The sequence below is a fragment of the Ailuropoda melanoleuca genome, chromosome 1, assembly GCF_002007445.2.
Source record: "Ailuropoda melanoleuca isolate Jingjing chromosome 1, ASM200744v2, whole genome shotgun sequence".
Classification (NCBI taxonomy): domain Eukaryota; kingdom Metazoa; phylum Chordata; class Mammalia; order Carnivora; family Ursidae; genus Ailuropoda; species Ailuropoda melanoleuca.
The window spans coordinates 121,898,789-121,923,925 of record NC_048218.1 but is presented as its reverse complement, the minus strand read 5'-3'; the positions used below and the strand labels follow the sequence as shown (position 1 = coordinate 121,923,925).

General features: G+C 45.0%; 1 protein-coding gene across 1 annotated transcript in view; it reads left to right on the top strand.

Annotated features, from left to right (window-relative positions):
* Positions 1–25,137, top strand: part of LOC100465222 (POU domain, class 6, transcription factor 2) — a 56,718-nt gene that overhangs the window by 19,400 nt on the left and 12,181 nt on the right. Inside the window, exons 3-4 of the mRNA XM_034640925.1 lie at positions 12,833–13,039; positions 24,331–24,499. Coding sequence (XP_034496816.1) covers positions 12,833–13,039; positions 24,331–24,499 — 376 coding nt within the window. The remainder of the gene's footprint in view (positions 1–12,832; positions 13,040–24,330; positions 24,500–25,137) is intronic.

Here is a 25,137-nt window from a genome sequence, read left to right as displayed (position 1 = left end):
ATTGTAAGGAGTCACGGTCTTTGTTGTGAGAAATGAGAAACTCCATAGTCTCACCCTAAAGAACGCTAAGAAAAAAAAAATTACTAAGAGGAAATTGCAAAAGTAATTTATGTTGGAGTTATGAGGCAACTTTTTTCTGATTGAACAGATAGATAAATAGGCAAGCAAGTACCAAAATACATTTCATTTTGCCACAACAATGGATATTCTCCTGACGAAAAGCCTATGAATCACCTTGGACTCATGAAACTGGGTGGTGATAAATAAAAGCATCTTTAATGACGCTTCGAGCGGTTTCATTCCCCACCCTTCCTTTTTTTTTAGACTCTTGCTTTGTTGTTTATATTAATATAAGTTCAGCTTTGCAGGCTGGATGCCCTCACAGCACTAGGTAATGTTAAGTATGCGGAGCACTTTTCCTGAGCAATTGCCAAACATTTCCTTCACCGGGACCCATTGCTCCAAAGAATCTAGAATGTTGAAGATCACTGGTCCCCAATTTGGGGGTTTTTTTTGAGCTCATTGCTATTGCTTTTTTTTTTTCCCTCCCATCTGGGAAGAAATATAAAATATACAGTTCATAGGTCCAGGATGTTTACTAAAGCTTCTAAGGACCAAGGCTGAGTCAAACTAAAAGGTGTTCTCCCAAGCAATAAATAACATTAATCTGATTTAGTCACTTAATCTGGCATCAGCAGGCAGAAGCAGAAATACTTGCTCACATTCTAGGTATTTTTTGCTGGTATTAAAACTTAAAGTCTTAGGCAAAGCCATATAAAATCTTACAAAGTTGGTCTTTCTGCAAAATGATGGCTTCACTACAGTTAGGATCCTCTTTGGAGGAGAAAAATAATGTTTTCGGAATTCCACAGTGTTAGCAGCTGCAAAGAAAATAAATAGTACTCAGAGTTTAATTTGTAGTCATTGGGGAGAAAGGGGAAGATGATGAATAACGAATGTTGCCGGTTCATCCTCAAGAATTTGTCTTTGCTATCTGGTATGTGGAACACCCTACCAGGCAAATACAACGACTATCAAAACGAAAATGTAAAGCCTCTGCAGAGAATTGGAAATTGGAGCATTAGATCATATTTACAAACATTTTCGTTCCCTACCATTGAAAATCAAGTGAGAAGCCACAAATTGAAACCTGGGCCATAATGGCTTGAAGGAATTTGCTTTTGTATGTATTTGCCCTTGTTACAAATTAACCATGGGCTGAAATATGCATTTGTTAAATTCCAATTCAGATTCTCTATAGGAAAGTTACAATACATCCATAGATGAAGAGGGGGGAGCTGTGTGAGAGCACGGTGGAACTGAGCCCTTGTTTACCACAAAATGAATTCATGTAGATCCTTGTAGTGGAATCAAGATGGCAGAGGTCTTATGACGGCAACGTGGTCGCTAAGGAGGAATGTGGTTCTGTGCAAACTGAAGGGCGTCCCCCACCATCCGCCTATCCTTCCTCATCTCCAGTGGGAAACCAGCGTTTCCATTTATGTTCTTGGGGACCAGAGGTCCCAATGGATTTACCTCTACCTACCCCCAATTGCTACCTGATTGCCACCTGATTTCTGCAAGCGTCAAAACCAGCTTCTTTTTACAATCAAAGTGATTTTCAAACAAAAGAAAGGATTTTCATGAATTTAGATGGCTGGATGATTTCCTGGTCTTCTACAGTAGGAATGAGAGCAGGTGGTATGGCCCAGGGCTGGGCTCACAGCAGGCCCCTGAAAGGATTTGCTGAGTGAGTGAGTGAGTGAGTGAGTGAGTGAGTGAGTGAGTGAATATGCAAGGGATTAATTTGTGCATGAAGCAAATGCATGAATAAAACAACTCTCTTAATTTTGAAGCCATTCAGAATAAAGCAGAGATGTTCAATTACCTGGCTTTTCCAGATAAGGTTGAAGAGACTTTTGTTCCTTTGCTAGAATATCTACAGTTACTTCAACCCACTACTCTTTCTGACAATGAAAGTGTTGCTAATATGTCTGTATTATCTCTTCATATAAAAATACTTTTAGGGGCGCCTGGGTGGCGTAGTCATTAAGCATCTGCCTTCGGCTCAGGGCGTGATCCCAGCGTTCTGGGATTGAGCCCCACATCAGGCTCCTCCGCTAAGAGCCTGCTTCTTCCTCTCCCACTCCCCCTGCTTGTGTTCCCTCTCTCGCTGGCTGTCTCTCTCTCTCTCTCTGTCAAATAAATAAATAAATAAATAAATAAATAAAATCTTAAAAAAATACTTTTAATATGTAAGTATTAATATTTGTATAAACAACCAAACAAACCAATTACTAACCATAAGTGATGAATTTCCAAGGGGAAGATGGACATGAAACAAAATGACAATTTCCCCATCCATTTCTAAAAGAATCTCTCNTCTCTCTGTGTCAAATAAATAAATAAATAAATAAATAAATAAATAAATAAATAAATAAAATCTTAAAAAAAATACTTTTAATATGTAAGTATTAATATTTGTATAAACAACCAAACAAACCAATTACTAAGCATAAGTGATGAATTTCCAAGGGGAAGATGGACATGAAACAAAATGACAATTTCCCCATCCATTTCTAAAAGAATCTCTCCAAATTCCACTTCCCTTACCCAAAGAAAATTGTATCTAGTGCTGCGTCTTGTTTATTTGAGCTTTGCTGGGAGAACCCTTTCTGTATCACTGGGTATTTCTGTCCAGTCCCAGATGAAGCTAATCAACTTTGGATTCCATATCAGGCCCAATAAAACCTTGAGCTAATATTTTGCAAAATTCACTCTCCCCACTTCTGTCTTCCCCATCCCTTCTTCTAGTTAAGTAAAAGCAGAGTGGTAGAGGGAAAATAGCACCATAGAGAAATAAAGAACTCCTAAATAATCCAGAGTTTACCGATATACCTTTCAGTAAAGTAAATTTATAATTCAGATACAATTTTAAAACTTGTGTTGAGGGGCGCCCGGGTGGCTCAGTCAGTTAAGCGTCTACCTTCGGCTCAGGTCATGATCCTAGGGTCCGGGGATTAATTCCCACATCGGGAATCTCTGCTCAGTGGGGAGCCTGCTTCTCCCTCTGCCTGCCACTCCCCCTGCTTGTGCTCGCACTCTCTCTCTCTCTCTCTTTCTGACAAATAAATACATAAAAATCTTAAAAGAAAAAAAACCTTGTGCTAATGGTGGACACCTATACTATGTTCAAGAAAAGGATTTGTGTGCTGGACACTGATCCCTGCCCACCAGCCACTCCACGAATAAGCCAGGCAGGCAATTACAATGACTCCCCACTTAAATCCTATCTCGACATAGGATCATCTTGTGTACATTTACTTTAATCTTTAGACTATACTCTAGCTCAAAACTTTTATTCTGTCAATGTTTCCTAATGCTTGAGTGGGAACCCCCATAAAAGAGAGAATAGAAAAATCTCACATTTACAGTAAAATATGTAAGAACAGATATTATGATGCATCTTAAAAAGAAAAAATTTTTTTTAAAACACCAAAAACACCTGCATGCAGAGTGTCGAATGTGCCGGATTCAGTTGTAGTATTATTATAATAGGATCTGTCAACAGTTCAGACCGTGGCCGCAGCTGCTAACTTCATTTTGCCAAAGAACTCAAGAAAGATTCAGGTCCAATAAGAGTGATCATTGTATCAATTGAGTTGACTCCTACCTGGGAGACTTGTCAGTTCCCTGAGATGTGGAGTTTCTTCCACAGTGTTTGCTGCTAATGGGCCGCAGAACCAGGATTCAGGCCATGCTCTATAAGCAAATCATCCCTATCAAACACCTTTGGAACTGACATGACTTATCCTGTCTTCGGTCATGAAGATCGAGCGGGATCCCTTTCCTCCTGCCTCATGATTTGGAATTGGAAAACAAACGCATATACGTTAGACTCCTTCTTCTTCGACAATTGAACAAATAAAAGACTGTGCTCGAGATTGCGTTTGGGAGTGTGGGGTCGTCTTGTGCTCATTAATTATGTATCTAATTAAAGATAAGACAGGAAGTGAAGACCCATATGAGCATCTTTATTGTACTCTGTAAATACTGCTGTTGCTGGTGAGAACAGTCTTGCTAAGATAACTGCCAAATAACTAGGTCAAAGTTCCTCCCGACTCCTCTGCCCTTCCCTTGGGTATTGTCACTGTTTTCTCCTCTGGTGGGCACTGGCTTTCCCTGGTGCAACTTTCAGGTTTTCAAGAGCTCCAGTAGCATTTCAGCTAGGAAGACATTGTCGTACTATCCGTTTTTAAGTCGGCTGACTTTTTTTTCTTTTTTTTTTTAATTGAAATGCAATTAGACAATGTAGAGTACATCCTGAGTTGCAGCTGTAGAGTTCAGTAATTCACTGGCTGACATGTCCACGATCAGCGTGAAAAATGGCAGCCACTGGCTCTCCGAACTAAACCAAGTTCACAGTCTATGGAAAGGTGTATATCGTGCTCATAGTTTTAAATCCTCTTGTCTAGTAGCTCGTCAAATTTTCTCTTCTCTTCCAAGTCTCCTTCTTGCCTTCATTTCTCCTCTACTTTGCAAGTGTTCTTAGTGAACAAAGTCTCATGACCCACAGATACTCCTTTTTTAGTATTATTGACCTTAATGATTAAGGTAAAGGCAGTCCCTATCTTTACCTGTTTTCAAAATTACAGATGGGAATGGCTTAGAAAATACGCACTAATATTCATGATTAAGTCATGTTTAATTTATACAAAACCACTGAACTATGGGCCCGAAATGCTAACATTTGAAGAAAAACATAAAGAGATGTAGCTTCTGCTCATACTTGCCCCTCTCAGGCAGTGATGAGACACAGTCAGGAGAGAATGACAAACTTAAATCCCTTGGTCACGTAATTGACAGTTATCAACCCCCTTCCCCTAAAATGGGGAAAGAGGACAGAAGTGATATCCAGCAGGGTATAATCCTCAGAGCCTCTCACTGGCCCTGCCAACCTGCTCAGTGGCCACGGCCTGTCCCTTCCCCTTGGATTAAGGCTCTGGCTCTTGCCCCATGACTTCTCGTAAGCACTCAGGGAAACACAGTGTTCTAGAGTGACCATAAGGTGCCAAGAAGATGCCCCATTCCCTGAAAATAATCAACATTTGGAACCTAACTTAAACTTTCCACAGCCACCAGCAGCGTCCCGAGGCTGGTCTCCTTCCTGCTGCTACTCTGGGAAAGGCTAGTCTTTCCCAGGTGGAATGATTCTCCTTTCATCAGCTTGCTAACTCCGTTCTTGACAGGGCAAGCTGAGGTGGGGAGAGATCAGATGGTCATAAAAATGGTTCTCTGTTGAACTGTTAAGAGATAGCCTCCGCCCTCTGGGCCAGCAGATGGCTCAAGCCAGCTCTCTCATGAGGTCGTCTGAGGTCCAGCTGGGGCCTTCCAAGGGCACAGTGCTATGGGCAATGTGTTTCCTTCCGGCTGCCCACTCCCCTCCCAGAGATCGGTTTTCTCCAGGTCCACTCCTCAAGGCTCTCTCCNTGGGGCCTTCCAAGGGCACAGTGCTATGGGCAATGTGTTTCCTTCCGGCTGCCCACTCCCCTCCCAGAGATCAGTTTTCTCCAGGTCCACTCCTCAAGGCTCTCTCCGTGATGTTGTCCCAGTGCCCATTTCCCAGGGGGTCCTCTGGGACAGGATTATAAATGGCTCAGACCCATGATAATGAGTCCAGGAAAACATTTACCTATCTTTGCCTGCTCTCAGTGAGAGGGTTGCAAGGACCAATGCAGTATAGCCCTCTGTCTCTCTCTCTCTGTCTCTCTCTCTCATCACTCTCCTTTCTCTTCCTTCCTCTTCTTTGCTCTTCTTTTTCTCTCTTCCCTCCTCAGCTCAAAAACCATAGCCTCTCACCTTTAGATTCCTTAGGTGTGTGTTCCCCAAATTTGAGGTGACAATAGTTACCCAACCACTTTTATTAACCTGGAGGTGAGGAGAAACTCCCCATTCCCCATCCCTGGGAGAGAGGAAGACACACAGAATTTCAAAAACCCTTCTGTGTCTGCCCTCTGCATTCTGGAATTGTCTAATTGGTTTTCAGCATCATAATCTAGTCCCTCCCTTGGAAGGCAACATCTACCGAATCTTGGTGCTTCAACGGAAACTTCCAGCTTAGCATTCCATTATAAGACAAGGAGGATTTAATTATTTTTCACGGTAAACTACTGTTTTCTGTTCTTCATGGTAAACTATTTTCATTGTAAATCATAATACTCATAAAAATATAAAGGAGCTTTTACAAATTAGTACAAATGCCAGGAGTTACCACACAGGTTTGTAAGCAAAATTAAGCTATGAACAAACATTTATTGAACACCAGTTTGGTTGGTGAAGCAGTGTTCGGTCCTTTGTGTACATTATCTTTTTTTTTTTAAGATTTTATTTATTTATTTGACAGAGATGGAGACAGCCAGCGAGAGAGGGAACACAAGCAGGGGGAGTGGGAGAGGAAGAAGCAGGCTCATAGCGGAGGAGCCTGATGTGGGGTTCGATCCCATAACGCCGGGACAACACCCTGAGCCAAAGGCAGACGCTTAACCGCTGTGCCACCCAGGCGCCCCGTGTACATTATCTTATTTTGTCCTCACNCCATAACGCCGGGACAACACCCTGAGCCAAAGGCAGACGCTTAACCGCTGTGCCACCCAGGCGCCCCGTGTACATTATCTTATTTTGTCCTCACGATATGCTTCTGAAGTGGACGTCGATATTCCCATTTTACAGATGAATTTGAGGTTCTAAGAAGTGAAGTTATTTGCCAACAATCTCCCACTGGTTAGTGGCAAAGCCTGGGCTTGAACCGTCAGTGGAGAATTTTATTCCTCTCTATACCTATCCCAAATTCTATTAAGGAGAATGATCTTTAATGGCTCTTAAGAAGATTTTAGAGAAGAGGAAGTTTTTACTGATGTTATTGCTGTCTTTGCAACACCCGGCTTTCGTGTAAATTATCCTTCTCCTAATGTGACCACAGTGACCTGTAAAGATCCTGGCACCTCTGATTCTTTACTCGTGTCTGTGAGTGTATCCAAAGTTGAAAACCAACAGCGGAGCATCCAACAGGGACCCTAATTCTTACGGACAGTGGGGAACGTTGAGTAGGTAGGTATTCCCCGGGGATAGAGCACTTCTCAATACCCATCACGCAAGCATCAAAATGTACACCTTAAGAAATACTTTTTCACAGCTGCTCATTAAAGAGCTACACATCGTCCATTTCTTGCAAATTGGTCTAAGATGATTTGCCTCATCCCCTGGGCTTCAGTGATGCCACCTTCAGCCACTGTCATTCTTGCTGCCTGTACCCAAGCCAGACATTGTTAATCATTCATGGTGCTGTATTTTTCCCAAACCCTGAGACCTCCAGAGTTCGGGGAAGCCACGGCCAACAGATTGGCGTTGCCTCCAAGATTAAACCCAAGGGTCCCTGGTTGGGTGTCTCCCTCTCTTGAGGTCCTTCATCTGCGTATCTTCATGCCTTTACTCTTCTCTGGTTCAGATTCTCAGCTAAAGGCCCTCTCAACATCCACTCCTCTCTTTTTCCCCATCTTGGACAGAGCTAAATGTAAGAAGGCACGAGTGCATCTCGGAAAAATACATTTTGTTTGGGGAATAATTGTGTTCTCCTACCTTTCCTGGAATCAACATCCTAACCGGAGCTATCAAAATAATTCTAAGTGGGTTCAATCTTACAACTGGAGCACAAGGAGATCACACTGAATGTGTTACATAAAGACAAAATCCTCCCTTGGAGAAAGAGAGACAGAATGGCCATTGCCAGACCAGAAAGGAAGGGGAAAGTGATGGGCTACTTCCGTCCTGGTGATCGCTCACACCAGTTCCCTGGCTCTCTTGTGCTCTTTGTTCAATGTTAGTGCTAACTAAAGCCTCTTGACCAGAAAGTGCTGAGGTTACACAAATATTTGGCAAAGAATTTTCTCTGCTGATGGATTGAAGATGCTGAGAAAGTCACCGATTTACAGCATTGACGGATTTCCTTTTCATAAAGATACGTGCAACAAAATTACTTGTCAATTTGACATCTGCAAACACATCCTCCATGGCAGTTTAACAGCATGTCATAGATGATTACGACATGTGGCCCATCAGATGACCTGTCTGGGTGCCCAGGGCTTCTGTGATGCCAGCGTCAGCTGCTGCTGAGGACGCCACATATGGGCAGTGAATAAATTCAGTGCACGTTATCCTCCATCAGTCCTAATTCGTCCCTACTACACACCTCAACTAGCACAAAGTCCATAAGGACCCTGTAACAATAATCTGGTGGCCCCGGATTGCTGAGATTTGCTACAGTCCCAAGATAACTTCATGATGGCTAAAGTCCTAATTGCTGCTGGATGAACGACAGTCACTTTTATGTGTAAGCCACCCAAACTTTTACAGAAACAGGGATACAGGTGCTTATGCATTCTAGGAGTCATTTTAACTATTATTTTCAGTTGCTATTGCCACATGGACTTTTCTTTCGGTTGTGATTGATGCTCAGAACTCCTCTAAGGGAAAAGACAGGTGGACACGAGCAGCAACAACCAAGGAAGTCCCCTGTCGGAAAGGCCAGAACTCTTTCAGGTCACAAGTTATCATTACAACATCAGTAGGGGCCACAGCCTGGTTAAAGCATTCATCAGAAGACGAGTCATTACGGTGAGAGAAGACATCGAGGATCAATGCAAACGATGCCTGAGCTATTTGCTGTGGGATTGATGGGGCAATAACTTCACCCAAAAATTTCTAATGTTGCAACCTAGGCATAAAGTAGGCCGTGCGGTTTGAATTGAAGTGGCAGTCAGTGAATCCAGCAGCCCCTCTGTCCAGGACTCATGGAGGCATTTTGCTTCACCCTTGGCCAACTGCAATAGCATCCTGGTGACCAAGCTCCTGTCTGGAGTCTCTCACTACTTCAGTCTCTTCTATCCACACCTTTGTCTTCATCCCGGAAATAACTCCATTTCAGCACTCCTCCCCAGCCCTCAAAACCATCCTTGAACCCCCTTGCCTGGATGGGATTGGACACCTTCCATGCAGACCTGTCCCTGATTCTCTGTCTCAACCCACTCGCTTCCATCCCCTGTGTTTCTCATGCCCAGCTAGCCTCTTGTTTGGAATGGTTTCTGCCCTGCCGAATCCCACCCAACCCTCAAGGCTCTGCTCTGCCCCCATTTCTTTGGTCAAGTCTTCCTAACCACCCTCATCGTTCTTCCTCTGATACTGCTCATTCATTCCCAATATGCCTTGCAGCACCCACCCCAGGGATATAAAGATTCTTATCAGGCAGTCCTTGCCGCTTGTTTGGTACATATCGTTTCTCTGTTGAATTGATAGAATCTTTGCATGCAATGTGTCTGCCTTGTTGCCCCTTCCCCTGCCCCCAGTTGCATCTTCTTGGTCTTCTCCTTGGCACGTGATGCCACACTCCATGCAGAGAAGAGTCTGAAGGTACTAGGCTGCTCCACCGAAGTCAGTTCTCCTGTGTTGTTAATGCCTTGACCAGGAGTCACAGCCTACTGGCTGGCCTCGTGCGCTCAGCAGCACGTCTTTCCATCAGGACTCTCCTAGCAGCAAATCCTGAGCTCCGGGAGCCAAAAACTCGAACTCCAAAGTCTGGTCTTAGGGCTACAGATGTCTCAGAAGCATCTTGTCTCTCTTTGCCTTCAAGTCAGAGCTCTCCTAACATCAAATGTCGGTTTTAATTTCTTGATCTCCTTGGAACATGTATAGATGTAAATACTTCCCTTGAAAATCAAAAGGCCTCTAATTTCAAATACAATTTCCACAAGTAAAACTGCCAACTTAGGCAAGTGCCAAGAGCTTCACACCATGGCTGCCTCGGTGTCTCTGTCTTCCTTGTTGAGATCTCTCTGGCATCAGGATCCGAGGAAGTGTTTTGGTGAGGTCTGTGGAAGGGCTAGAGGAGTCGGAGCCAACCTTAGCAAAATAGGCACACCTGGGAATTTGTAGACAACACAGTGTGTGATCATCTCTACAGTTGATGAACGGAAGCAAATGAAAACCGGCATGCTGGTTTTCGCTGGGGGGTGTTGGGAAACCCCCATCATGCCCTGCCAAGTTCTTCACGTGCCCAGATAGTCATCTCAACTCCCCTGCAAGCGGAACAAAGATGAGAAACAGACAGCTTTACAGAAGGCTTCCAGACCTTGGAACTGTCCAACCCACCCCCCACCTGGCAGGCAAACCTCCTTATTAAAGGGTCCCTCCAGCCATGCAGTTCCATATCCCTCTGGTTCCCACACCTGTGCTGTCCCACCCTCCTCAAGTGATGCTGCGGCCCCCAAAAGAAGAGAGGAGCCGGTGGGGAGGAGACGTAAGTGGCACCATGTTTTAGTAATGTCAAGCAACAGCGTTTGGGGCGAGGATGCACCCACAGGAAAGGCGAGTCGTTTGCATTTGCCTTTCTTCTTTCCACTGGGAAAGCAGGCGAAACATCTCATTACCGCAAGGCAAGCAGAGACTCGTGTCAATCTTCTAGGAGCAGAATGCCTTCCAGCATCACGGCGGGCTCCGTAGCTGTCAGGCACTGAGCCTCACTCGGAAGCCTTCTCCCGGCTTACTTGCTCACTCGGGCTCCTGCACACACTGACATCCTGCCTAAAATAGAGCCCACAGCCCTGCCACCTAAATGAATGCAGCTGCTCTTGGCTTTTGACTCAGGCCAATCCAATGGAGCGGGGCTTCTCAGGCCTAAGACTCGGGGAAGCCAGAGCGGACAGGTCCTTGTAGGTGCGGGACGAGGAGCCTGCTCCCCAGATCTCTCCACGCTGGCCGTGGGGTCAGAGGAGCAGTGTCTGAAGCCTGAGCTGCGTCCCGCAAGGCCACTCATCAACACAGTCCTTATGTGCTCTCACCTGTTGAAGGGGACTCCTCCTGACCTTCTGGTACTGCTGTGACGGGTTCGCTGCCGATTCTGCCCACGACCCCGCAGGCTTGCTCAGGGACACCGCAGGGCTACGGACTCCCTGGGGGCCTGCTGACCCCTCTCGAAGTCATTAGGTGAACTCTATGGGCCTCCACTGACAACGGCCGGATACTTGGCATGCACACAGCTCCTCCATTAGCACCATCCCCTGGGGGCTTTGGTGGTGGAAGCAAGGTCAAGTGCAGAGGGGGCGCTCTCTCCATCACCATCCTCCTCCCTGAATGGTGTGCTGTTGGGGTTCTCCCGCAGTTCTTGCTGCTTCTGGAATCCCGGTGATAGCAGAGTCTAGAAACCATTCATTCAAAAGACGTGTGCTGAGAACCTACGTTCAGAGCCCTCTCTGGAGTGCTGAAAGCAGAATCATTTATAAACTCAGAACGCAAACAGCGTATTGTCTGGAGGGAAACTGCCAATGGGATGCAGAGTGGGTCTGAGAGTGGGTCCCCTCCAGTGTCCTCCACATGGTGGGAACCAGATGACATGATGGAAAAGCCACCACCAACTGGGGCTCAGCTGGACATGGACTCCAGGTCTGTCACTTACCAATGCTTCCATCAAGTGACAGCTGAGCTTCACTGTCTTATTCAATTAAAGGGGGCGGGACTAGTGCCCACTTCCTAGTGGACGTAGGAACGTGGAAGGAAATGAAACCATAGACATAGAAGCACTTCCGGAGACAGTATTATGACTATGTCTTGGTGGCACCCAGGCCACGTGACCACAGTTCACATCTGGGAGGGGACCCTGGAAGGTGACTCAAAGGGCAGAGCTGCTGAACCACCCTGTGCTGTGTGGAGGGGAAAAACCGCCAGCTCCATGACTCCCCCAGAAAAGTCCATAACTTTGGGAAACATAGATCATATTTTTGTTTTGTACTGATTAAATTCACCCTGGTCAACATACAAATGTGATCTGTTTCCAGCTCTCAGAGACACCCTGACCGTTTGCTGTCCTGCCCATGCTCCCTCCCTCCTTAGCACCGTGACTGGGTCCAGCCAGGTCCCTCCTTGCAACACTCTGCATGATGCCTTCACTGAAGCCAGAAACTGCTAGATGCAGACACAAACCTTCTCTGCCACCTGCCACAGAAACCCTGAACTTCTAACACTTAAGACCCAGTTTCAAACACATTGTCTAAAATGCACATTTTCAAAATTTCCATTTTTAGTTGTCACTCCAACTCTATTTTAAGAGTTTCAAACATTTGTTTATGATCCCACTTCTCTCAAGCCTTTAGAAAGCTGAGGCTCTTTGCCTGAGCTAGTAGGTGGCAGAGCTCGGAACGGAATCTTGTCTCCCTGAAGTCAGGACCTGGACTCTCGACCACCATGAGCACCAGAGCGCTGAGGCCCACACCTGCTGGGGTGCCAGGGACCTTGAGAGAGGAGTAGGATGAAAGGTGAAAGGATGCAGGGATGCAGAGAGCAGAGGAGAAAGAGGCAGGGGAAAGGATGTGAGGGAGCACGCTGGGTCTGAGGTGCTTCTCTGGAGAAGGGATGTGGCTCCCCTGCTAGACAAGGGTCTTGGGTGCCATGAGAGGTCTATCTTCTAGCTGGTTCTGAGACAACAAAGCAGATGTCTGTGCTGCCTCAGCAGAAATCCCAGGTTTGCGCCCTCACCGAAGCTTGATTTTACTTTCAAGTAAGATGCTTTCCCCTGCCTTTCCATGCACCCCGTTCACGTGTGCTTATCTCTCCTACAGGTTACCATGCCCTGCCACTGTCTTCCACACCCACATCTCCAGATCTGGTTACAGTCTCTCGATCGGCTCTCGGGAGCCTTCTGCACAAAGCAGGGCATGAGGGGTCTTCAGCTGTGTGTGCAGACCCAGAGCAGAGCCCAGCACCTCACCTTTGGGCCCGTCTCTTGCAGATTATTGGGACCATCCCCCTGATGCCGAATCCGGGGCCATCGAGCCAAGCAGCGAGCGGCACTCAGGGCCTCCAAGTGCAGCCCATCACCCCCCAGCTCCTGACCAACGCCCAGGGCCAGATCATTGCCACGGTCATCGGGAACCAGATCCTGCCAGTAATCAACACCCAGGGCATTACGCTGTCACCCATCAAGCCCGGCCAGCAGGTAACGGCCCCACATCCAGGCATCCGTGGCTACCTGGACCCCCCTCCTTACCGCTCGTCTTCTGTTTGGTCCCAGTCCATAAAGAGTAATTTTTTAAATCACAAAATATTCCATCCTGAATATTAACACATCAATAATTTTAAAAGGCAAGTAGCTCTTTTTTCGTTCTTAGAGAATATGGGTAAGAGCAAGCTCTCTAATCTAAAAATATTAATATATTAAGTTATAAACAAATAGTGGCCTAAAATTCAATAGGGATTCATCCTTACTTTGACACTGATGATACTTAACCTTCAGACAATTTAAAAAGGGGTCAAGAAGAAACCAAAACTACTTATGCCTTAGCCATTAATGAAAAAAAAATGCTCCACTATGCAATAGAGCAGGGAATGTCCCATAACAGGACAGGTGTGTACAATGTTCAATATCATGACAGACGTGGGAGGGACCAACTTTGTCGGAAGAGTTTTGAATTCTCACAGAGAGAATGTTTGGGGACTGAGTCTTGACGGATGAAGATGGAGTGATGATGGGATCACAGCATGCCAGGCCACGGGAACAGCAGGCGCAAAGGCAGGGGAGTAGGAAGGAGGCTGGAGTGTCTCGATACAGAAGAAAGGCTCATGTGATTGGAGCACAGGGGAAGGCTGAGGATAGTCATGGAAAGGGCTCCATAATCAAGCTGGAAATGATGGACTTTGTCTCTGTGTGATCTTCAACACATTATGCATCATCTCGGGGCCCCAGGGTCCTCATCTGCAAAATGGGCATAACCAGTACCTAGCTCCCAGTGTGCTTGTGAGGATTCAGTGAGTCAACCTACATGAAGTGGTTAGTGCCTGGCACACAGTAGGCATGTACGCAGTCGTGAGGATGGTGATGACCGTCTACTCTGCAGCCCTGGGAATCGGTAAGAGGTATTTAAAGGGAAGAATGACACGCTCAGCTTTATTTCTCAAGAAAACAACTCTAACTCGGGGAGCAGATGGAGGCTGAGCTGAAGTGGTGAAACATCTATTGTAAACAAACCATTTCGGAGACGGTAGCAAAACACAAAGAGGAATTTATGAAAGCTCGCGCTGGATAGCTGGAACGAAGGGTCTGGAATCGTAGTGGTGCTCAGGACAGGATCTGAGAGCCAACGAGTGCCAGGGCTGTAGCTGAGAACAAATCCAACATCCAGAGAAATCAGGAGGAGCGAGAGAAGGAAGGAAGATGAAGGAGTCACTTGGGGAAACTTCAGCTTTTAAGGAATGGAAGAGGAAGGGAGAGATGGAAGAAGTGGCTAGTTAAGGAGGAGAGGAATCCAGAGGGTAATGATCTAGCATCCAAAAGTTTTTTAAAAGTAGGAAGTGGACACAGGGTCAAATGCTGCCGAGATGAAATGGGGGAAAGCAATGGAGAAACATCAATTCTTCTCTTTCTTTGTCATAATGCTTTCAAGTCTGGATCTGCTCTGTTTGAAACATTTTGAAACCAGCAGCTGGGTGAGTTAAGAAGCAAAAGCTGGGCCAGGCTAAGACCCAGATTTGCAGCTGGAGGCGGCACTGACAGGAAAGGTGGTGGGAGGGGAAGACGAATACAAACAGCGAGTGCGTGACTGAGTAGTTGGCCTTTTGAGTTGATGGAAAACTGCATAATGTAAAGCATCTAGCAGGGAAATAAAATACAAAGGAAAAAGGAAGAAGAAAGCACTGCGAAATTCTTCGTCATTCATCTGCAGCAAAGTACAAGTATCTTTCCAGAGATCTCAGCCATTTGGCTTCGGATCCAACCATGCCTACAGTCCATTCTTGGTGGCACTCGAAGGCTATGCTTGGAAAATCTGGTTGCTTGTCCAATAAATATTTTTAAAAATCTGTTTAATATATATATTTATTGACTTCCTGCTATTTGTCAGGCACTTTACCTAGAAGCTAGGCTGGTAGACATGACAGACACCATGAGCCCTTCCTTCATGGAGTTCGTGGTCTAGCCAGGAAGATGGACATTCATCAAAAACTTGCACAAGTATGTACCTAAGATCTACAGTAAGTGCCATGAGGGAGTAGCAAGGGGATCTATGAGTGGGTCCAGCAAATATACCTCCACCACTGAGGGGCGAACACTAGGAAAGACCAAGTCAGGTCTGAACACACTTCCCAGAGATGGAGACTCTGGTCTATGCCCTTTGGGTTTCCCTCCAATCTAAGCCTAAGCCAAGGTTCCCGGCCCCCTCTTCTTCCTCAGCTTAACCATAGGCAGTGGCACAGTCCCAGCCAAATGTATCACTAAGGACTTCCTTCCCCTCTCCCCAGTTAGCCTATTTCTTTTACTATTTACAAGATGCCATTGGACTCGCTATCTTCTAAACGGCTCCCTACATAAGGCAAGAGCCTCTATCTTTTATTGGCTTTTTAAGACCTATTTCTATCTGTTCAAACTTATGCGAAAATTATCTCTAGGGGGAAAAATGAGATCAGCCTCTTTTCAGACACTTTGCTAAAAACTATTTCCATCAGCAAAGCCGAGTCGTAAATTGCCACAAAGGTGATGAGTTAACTAGAAATCATCAACACTTAATACAAAGTAGCTCTCACTCTCGCCTTGGATTTCAGAGGAGGGCGTGTAGGTGAGAGACGATTCCAGTTACATAAAATCACAGCTCTAGGTTTGAGGCAGGATGGTTTTAATCCAGGAGAAGGAACTAACCAAGCAATGACAAAAAAGAGGCAGATATGGTGCCATTCCTCCACTCTTCGCCCAAAGTAGACATCAACGATCCATTTCCACAGCCCATCTCACGAGCACAGACACACCTCAGGAACATTCTCACACTGCACCTGTTGGTCCCTGGAGCAAACTTCATTATCACTGCAGGAATACCTGGCCCTCTGCTGGTTTAACCGCCATGACCTTCTTCTTCACTGTAGAATTGGAGACCAAGCGACTGGCAAGAAACAGCCAGCCCTTGGGGGTGTACCTCGCCAATCCACTTCGTGTCAGTTATGAGCCACATCCCAGAGGGCAGGACTGTCCTTGACAGGGTGTGCACCAAGCCCCTTTCCTGTACGTGCATGCTGAGAGAACACGTGAGCACAGCTGGAGACGAGTGGTATGCGAACCTTCCCAAATTTCCAAGTCACACCAGGCACCCCCGGGCCTGTCCTTCTTGTTCCAGGCATGTGCCCGCGGTCTGTTCTAGACCCAGAAAGATCAAAGGAACCAATCAGAAAGATCAGGAAACGGTGGAAAGAAACGAACGACGATTGCTCTTTCTTGGCATCAGCTCTGAAACACCTTGAAACACCTTGGAGCATACAGTAAAGTTAACAAGTTGGGTGAATTGACAGGAGATGTGCGAGTCTGAGTCCTGGATATAAAAGCTGGGATCCTGAGGATAGCAGATCATAAAATGCCCAAGAGTCCAAAAGCAAAAAGCTCAGAGCTGGTGGTATAAGGATAGTGGTCTTCAATTTTTTTCTTTAAATATTACCCTTTACATTGAAGAAATATAATACAGACAACCACTAAAAAATAAAGGATTTCTATCATACAGTAGAGAAGTTTCTCAATTTATTTTTTCATGTGATTTATGACAAATGCCTGATCTCACAAGAGCATAGTTCCAACAGTAAAATACATCATAAATTACAGGAGCAGAAAGTTCCCTAACTCACACTCGGAAGGGAGTTCACTTTCATGGAGTGAAGTATAGCGCCCTCGGACCAGACGACCTGGGGTGATCTGTTTTAATTTAATAAAAATCATTACATCTTTAATTTCATTTTTACATCCACCTACCATTAATTAAAAGAACCTGAAGAAAATCTAGGAGTGGACCTTCAACAACTCTTGATGATGATTTATTCCAATGATAAAAGATTGAGAACCTGCAAAGTTATCATCTGGAACGCAAGCAATATATTTTTAAAATATATACCAAGACTGGATGGCCCTAGATACAGCCTTCACACTATCACATCAGGGATTCTTGGTGAGCAATGCAAGAGAATAAAAGTCAGAAAAAGACTAGATTTAAAAAAGAAGAAACAGAGAAAGATACAAGTATCTTTCTGTGCAGGAAAAAAAAAAGCTACTTAATACAAAACTTTTGGTGGAGCTTGAAAGTAACCTTTTGCTCCCTCCATGGGACGCTGCAGCTACCATGGGTTACGGGGAACTCCCCACCAAAGTAAGGGGGCCCCGGACCCCCTGGTTTGCCCTTACAACCCTGTGACCGTGAATTAATATGATTTCTCCATAAGCAGCACAGACATCAATTTTGTGTATATTTATTCTCCCTTTGACTAAGTTCCAACAAAAGTTAGCAAGAGTTTGTAGCATCATTAGGAGGGTAGAGACATTTGAAAGGAAAAATGTTGCAATTTGTAGAATCAAAGCATTGAAATTTTTCAAAAATTAAAGGCCATGGCTATAGTACTGGGAGCCTGCCATCTATAAAGGCAGAGCAAGGTCTCTTCAAAAAGTAATTGTGGCGTTAATAGGAAACCAAAGGAAGGCAGTTCATTTAAATTGGCTCCCCAAAATGCCGTTGATTATCCAAATCCATTCGTTTTTCAAATAAATACAACATGTACTCCCTTACCGTTTTTGAAAATCAACTGTCCTTCCCAAGCCCCTGCCTGCCTGTAATAGTGGTTCCCGATCTTTTTGGGAAAGGCACCCACGATGAGGCATAAATGAGGCATTTCCACCCACAGGGGATCTGAAATAGCATAGGAGTTTTCCTAGATGGATGCAACGTGTATCAGCAACTCCAATGGAAAACAGCCCTTTGACCTTCCAGCCACACAACTGGGCATCTTGCCCTCTGGTCTCCCCTTGTCACTCCCTGCCAAGCCCGGCCGACAGTGTCCTGGCCTGCAGTGTCTTTCGCACCTTCTCTGTCTGGCAAACTCTGGCCACCATCCGTCTGTCCAGGATCCCTCCTTCTCGAAGCTTCCCTACACGCTCCCTCATCTCTGCTTTCCCCTGCTCCATTCATCTTCATTTGCTAAATCCTAGCAAATCTATGACCTGGGCTCCTGACCTACCCACAGTAGAATGAGCTGCTCAGTAACACTCAGGCAGTCATTATGTCCTCCTTATTCTTGAAGGTTCTTATTAAATCTGGGCTGTGGCTTCTCTTGTCCGGACGTAATAAATCCTCTTCCTTTACCCTTTTTCAAAGAGAAGCTCCTTCAAAAACCTTGTGTGGTCCCCCAACCATCAGCATCACCTGGGAACTTGTTAGAAATGCAAATTCTTGAGCCCCATCCCAGACCTGCTGCATCACACCCTCCAGGCAAGGGTGGGGGATATGATCTGTGTTTTAATAGCCCTTCCAGGTGATTCTGACAAATGCTAAATCTTGAGACCCACTGACTTAATTTCTCTTCTAGCTATGATAAGGTACACAGTAGGTGCTCAGGAAAATCCCAGCCAGTGCAGGGAGGGGGAATCACGATGTCCTCCTGCATGCTCTTGCTCCTGCTAGAACTCTTGGGGTTATGTTCACGTTCTCATTGCACCACCTGGGGATTTAGCCTGCGGTTCATTATGGCTCCCTGACATACTTGTAAAAGGCCAGACCTCCTCCATTTTGCTTTGGCATAATTGTAGAGTTTTTCCTTCCCCAAATTAATCTCTCTATATTTAATTCCATTTGAATTCTACTGTTTATACGCATTCATTTTTCCAACTTGTCTAGCACATACTGCATTTTATTCCACTTTCCAAGACACTTGTCACCTCGACTTATTTTTATAGCAGTTGTGGATTCAATTGGAAGATGCTTCATTCCAGAAACTAAAACATTATTAAGGATATACTGTGTTACATATGGAAGCTATACAGGGAGCCAGGGCATAGAAAATCAAGAATGTCTATAAAGCGTGCTTGTCCTTGAATTTACTTTTGTTGAATATATTAAACACCCAGCAATTCGAGCCAACACAACAAACCAAAGAAGCCAGCCTCTGAAAGGCAATGGGAAAGAGAAGCTTTTCGGACCCCGAATCCTGTCCTTCCCTGTTTGTCATTTTCTGGACGAGATGGACTTTCCTCCCTCCTTCCCTGGGTAATGCTAAGCCCCAGGCTAACATGAACTGCCCCTTCCCTCTCCTTTTTTGTTGGCTCTGTGCTCTCAGCCTGTATGAGTCAGCTTGGGCTACCGTAAGAATGCGCCACAGACAGGGTGAAGTCTATTGTCTCATAGTTCTGGAAGCTAGAAGTCCAAGATCACTGTTGGAGAGGGGCGCCTTCCCCTGAGGCCCCTCTTCTGGGTTTGCAGGTGGTCACCTCCTTCCTGTGTCCTCGCGTGGTCTCCCCTCTCCACCAGTCTGGGTCCTGATCTCTTCTTCAAAGGACACCAGTCATACAGGATGAAGCCCTGCCCTAAGGACCTCATTTTAACCTCATTACCTCTTTGAAAACCCAATCTCCAATTATAGTCCCATCCTGAGATACTGGAGGTTAGGACTTTATCATATGAATTTGGGGTGGGACACATTTCAGCCTATAACACAGCCTATTTACATCTGACTTACAGCTCAATAACAGACAAGACAGTGATTCCTGGAACTTAGACGGCAACAGATTCCAGCTCCTTTGGGCAGTGCAGTGGGAGTATAGAGAATAAATAGAAAATATGATCATATAAACGGGATACTGAGAAAAGTAAATTTGGGGTACTACCAATAACTAGGACTCATTATATTAAGCAAAAGAAAATCTATAGGCAACTCCATCTGAGACGTGTCCCAGGCGACACCACAATCCTCAGGCTCTGGCTGCCTCCGACTACCATGTTTTCCTAAAAAATATGACATTTTAAATACTTCAGGACCTGTAGAAAATAATCCTTAACTACAAAATCACTTATTGTCATATTTAGCCAAACAGATGAGCTATGTTCAAAATGATAGACCGTGATCCACGCTGATCAACTCGAGCGTGTGGCTCGCCGTGACCAATTTGAACACATCTCATTTGTTCGCGTACCACCCAGCTAGAGCTTCCTGCTGTCTCCCTGACTCATACCCGTCTCCAGTGTAGACAGGAGTGGGGCAGCGGGGTGCCTGCTGGAAGGAGCGCCGGCTCCCTGGACTCAAAGCTCAGTTATACCAGCTGTGTGACCCCGGTAAGCCATCTGGTCTTTTTAAGTCTGTTTCCTCTTCTGTAAGGACAACACCAATACCCAAGCAAGAGGGCTAATACCGAGATTTAAAAGTATACATAAAAACACATGGGGAGTATCCAATAAATGGTATCCATATAGTTGGCCTCTCAAGATCAAGGCGATGTAATAAAACATCTGTCTTCATAGAAGCTTCTAAGATCCCCTTTCTCTCCAGGAAGGAAAAGGAAAGAACCCTTTCCTTCAGGCTTCTGCTTATTCCCTAACTCCCTGAGCTTCCTTTTGGTGAACGAGTCCACTTTTTATGGCCAGTTATGTTTGAGGCATTTACACGCCTATTCCTTTTGCCAGTAATTATGCAGTACAAGTCATACGTGATTTTCAGATTTAAGTCAGGGTCTGAAAAACAACATAATTAATTCTAATTAACATCTTTCTAATGCTGTTTATTTAAAGTCTTCGAAATTTTTATATTGAAACCCAGAGTTGTTTCATGGAGTAGCTTAAATCTCTGGTTTCTCTTTTTTTATTTGAGGCATATATTTTTAACATAATATTTCTACAGATTAATGCACCAAAAATCATTAAACTAAGACTATCACAGATAAGGCTACTTTTTTTTTGTCATTTACCTGAAAGAATTAGTGTTAGGGATGGGAAGTAACAGAAGTGTTACTCTAGCACCCGCTTTTTCTGAGGGAAGAAGTTATAAAGAAGGTCAGTCTCTGGGCTCATTTCCATATGTACCAAAGGCTCTTCCATCTGGACTTACAAGTGATTCTAGAATTAACAGATACATGTTCATACATTCCCTAAGTTGGAATGAGACATATGGGCCCCAGTAAGCCTGCTACTGCTTATATAATTCCAAATCTTGACTAGTAAGAACTTTTCAAAATTTTTCTTGGTTTTTCCATATTGTCTTGTTAAACTCTGGAGGGAAAGCAGAACCCCAATGTCCTAAAAAAAAAAAAATACTTATTTCCTTTGGAAGAAATGGGTCTTTCTTAGATTCTTAGATATCTTAGAGTCATCTCATTCTCTGCGTGGATACAGAACAAGCTCTTAAAAGAACTATTTTATTTTCCTCTTGAATTTCTCCTGCATCGCTTAATGCATAAGCCTTCGTTTGCTTTTTGAGTCTGTAGTGAGACTGCAGCCCATTAATTTGTTTCTCTACTGAGTTGTATCTGAGGAAGAAAAATTTTAATTGATTATTGTCTCACCCAGTTCCTTGATGGTCCTTTACCACACCCAGGGCCAATAAAATATTGATGGAATGGTAAAACGGAAGGCTATCTCATGATTCAGTGACTCAAAACTGTGAAAACCTGTGTCAAGTAACAATATTTAGAAGGACAACCCAATAAGTTAGAAGGGGTAGACTGACATGCAAATATCCATCACCTTTTATTAAGCGAATTAAAAATAGATTTAATCTTTAATATGTGTCCCTACAGAATAAAATTTACTGGATTCAGTTGTTGATTATGTGCTCGGCAGATTGGCTAATTACTTTGGGGCAGATGCTTGATGCATATTAATTTGGGTTCTATGTCAATTATCACTATCTTTTATTCACAATATAGCCTCCACTTAGCACAGTTCAGTAACAATAAGGACGTTCACTTGAAAGGTAACTTCAAGCAATTCTGAAGGGGGACAAAACGGCATCCCGGAAGGAGCCCTGAGCTATGAATGAGAGCCCAGATTCTAATGTGCTCCAGACCACGTGATCTTGGGTCAGTCATTTACTCCTCAGAATCATGCTAGGTATATCTGCTGCATAGGGCTATCATGTGAACCTGGGGAGCAAAAGCATTACCACGAGGGACCAGAGGAGAAATAGCTCCTTATGCATTTCCAAAGTAGCATCTTACTAACAGTTGCTTGCAGGTAAAATGTTAATTGATGGTTAAAAAACACATTAGGGAATTTAAAAGATTGACAAATCCCAGGCATCGGTAAGGATGGAGAGCAGCTGGAACTTTCATACATTTCTTGTGGGAATATGAAATGCTACAACCACATTGGAAATCAGTCTGGTAGTTTCTTTAAAAAGTTCAACATGTGTTTATAGTAGGATACAGAAATTCCACAATTCCGCTCCCAGGTATTTACAGAAGAGAACTGAAAACACAAGTATACACAAACCCTTGTACATTAAGTGTTTATGACCGTTCTATTCATAATAGCCCCAAACTGTAAATAACCCAAATGTCCATCAACAGATGAATGGATAAGCCACCTGTGGCATGGATATCTATATAGAGAGATACACACTACAAATAGATACTATATATACTACTCAGCAATAAAAAGGGATGATACTGCTGACACATGCAACAAAATGAATCTTAAAAACTGTATCCAAGCAAAAAAGGCCATAGAAAAGAAGAGTACATACTGTACGATTCCATTTTTAGAATCATGCCAAACAAGTCCATTGTGACAGAAAGTCCATTGTGCTTGTCTGGGGCTGGGCCTTGGGGGGAAATTGATTGCGAAGGGGATGAGGGAACTTTACAGAATGATGGGAAGGAAGGTTCTATGTCTTCATTATGACGGTGTTTCACAGATGTATCTATTTGACAAAACTCATCGAACTGCATGCTTGAATGGGTATATTTTATTATGTATAAATGATCTCTCAGTAAAGTGAATGAAAAAATGAGCACACGCACAAACACACACACACGCACAGGGAAAGCAGTGACAAATGTGACATTAACACGTCCCAGGCTGGCTGTCAGGTCCTGAGAAGGTGTCAAAGATCAGGTCAGGCCCTGAACTTTGGTTGGCACTCCCATTAAAGTTCAAGGACTGACCTGATTCTACTCCCAGGCTGACTTCCTTTTATAAAAACTCTGCTCCACCTGTGTGAGTGTGAAGATGGCCACGAAAGCAGTTTGTAAACCTAGGAGGGCTCTCTCCAATCACAAAGGTCGCAATGGCTGGAGCTGATCGTGCTCCCATCCGGGGCCTTGAGCTCACCCTCTGTGTCAGCTTCCTGGGCAGAAGGGGCGGGGTGCCAGCGCACAGATGGAGAAGTATCCCTCCTGGGCCTCCAAGGGGACCTGGTATTTGCAAACCCTTCCCTTTCCTCCAACTTTCCTCTCCTGAGCTGGGCTTCTCTCACCACCCAGAAAAACCGCCCTTTGAGAACCTGTAAAGGAGTCAGGAATAAATGGACATAAAGACAGCCTTTCCCGAGGAACACTGAATTTTGAAAATTAGGTTAATTCTTGCTTCTGGCATGGTGATTAAGAGCTCAGGCCTCAGGGTCAGACTTCGTGTGTCCAGACACCAGCTTCCCCACACCTACTGGATGAACCCACAAAACCCTTTAACCTCTCAGAGCTTCTGCTTCTTTGTCTGCAAAAGAGAGGTCAAAATAACACCCATTTCACAGGCTGATATAAGAATTAAATGAGCAAGGGCATCAGAGTCCTTAACACAGGGTGGCGCAGAGTAAGAAATCGACAACTGAAAGCTACAAATGTTAAAAGAAATCAACAACTGAAAGCTACAAATGTTACTGGATATTTTCCTCCAGCTGCCCCAACTTCTCTCTCCGTTTCCTAGAGGACATCAGAGAACGTTCTTCCCAACTTTACAGTAAGCCAGCCAGTCTCTTTGATCAGGACAGGGACAGAAAGTTCCCAAACTCAATTCATACTCAGCCTCAATGGGAACGTTCCTAAAAATACCAGTTACAGAAGATAAAACTGTTGGACGCAGCCACACCTGTAAGCTTGAGTCCCACACTCCGAGTTGATTGCCAGCACTGTATTTTCTCTATACATACTGGAGAAGCCTGTCAAGTGCGCTGTAATTGTGTCAACAGGCAGAAAAGAGTCCAGCCACACGCTGTGGTCGAGAAAGGTAGAAAATTGGGTACTCCAGCAAGCCAAGGAGGGAATTAATAATATATTTAGGATTACTAATAAAATGCCTGTCAGGCAAGCAGCAACATATTATATACCAAAAAATAAAAAATAAAAAAATAAATAAACCCTGCCAGTTGTGTAGAGTTTGCACCGTGCCTGAGAAGTATAACGTTCTTGGAAATACAATGCTTCAACCCCAGATGAAACTTCTATCCTCTGGCATTTTCCCTCCCCCGATTTCTCACTCATGTGTGTATTTTTTACATCCTCCTCCCATGTAGCTCCACCAACCCTCCCAGACGTCAGTGGGTCAAGCAGCCTCCCAAAGCAGCCTTCTGCACCTGGCTCACAGCCAAGCATCCATGTCTCAAAGCCCCGTCCGGCAGGCTTCCTCTTCTTCCTCCTCATCCTCCTCTTCTTCAGCTTTGAGCGTGGGCCAGTTAGTCAGCAGTAAGTATCCTTTCTGGCTCGGTTAAATCACGATGGCCTTCTTGTTGCCTGTCTGCAATGCCTTCCGTTCTCTCTCTTCTCCTCCTCCTCCTCCTCCTCCCTTTCTCTCTCCCCGCCACCCCTCTGTCCTTCTTTCTCTCTTTCTTTAAACATCAAAGAGGAATTTCCTCTCCCTTCTAGGCCAATACCGGCATAAGGTCTCTGCCCAGGGCCAGATGGTTCCTTAGGGAAGCAGGCCCCCCGAGCACACCCCCTTGATGAGTGCTCGCAGGGGCCGGTCTCGATCTCAAGTGCTTTCTGCCACGCAGAGTCAGCCCTGCGGCTTCAGAAGGGAGAAGCTGATCAGCTCACAGGCCATGAGCCACGGAGCTCAGGACTGAAATAACCAACAATGGGCACTCAGCCAGCAGGTCAAGCTGCTTTTCCGTGTGTTTGAAGTCCCCTGCCGTTCTATTTGTAGGTGTCAGAGGCAATGAAAGAGAGCGTGCCCGTGGGCGGGTGGGTGTGTGCGCACAATGAGCCGTCTCCAGCGGCTCGTGGGGAGGCTGCGTGGGCTGGAACGGGATGGGAAATCTCTGCGCCACCATTCATAAAATCAAATAAGCCTGCAGGTCCGCTTCCCTGAGTGGGTCACCTAT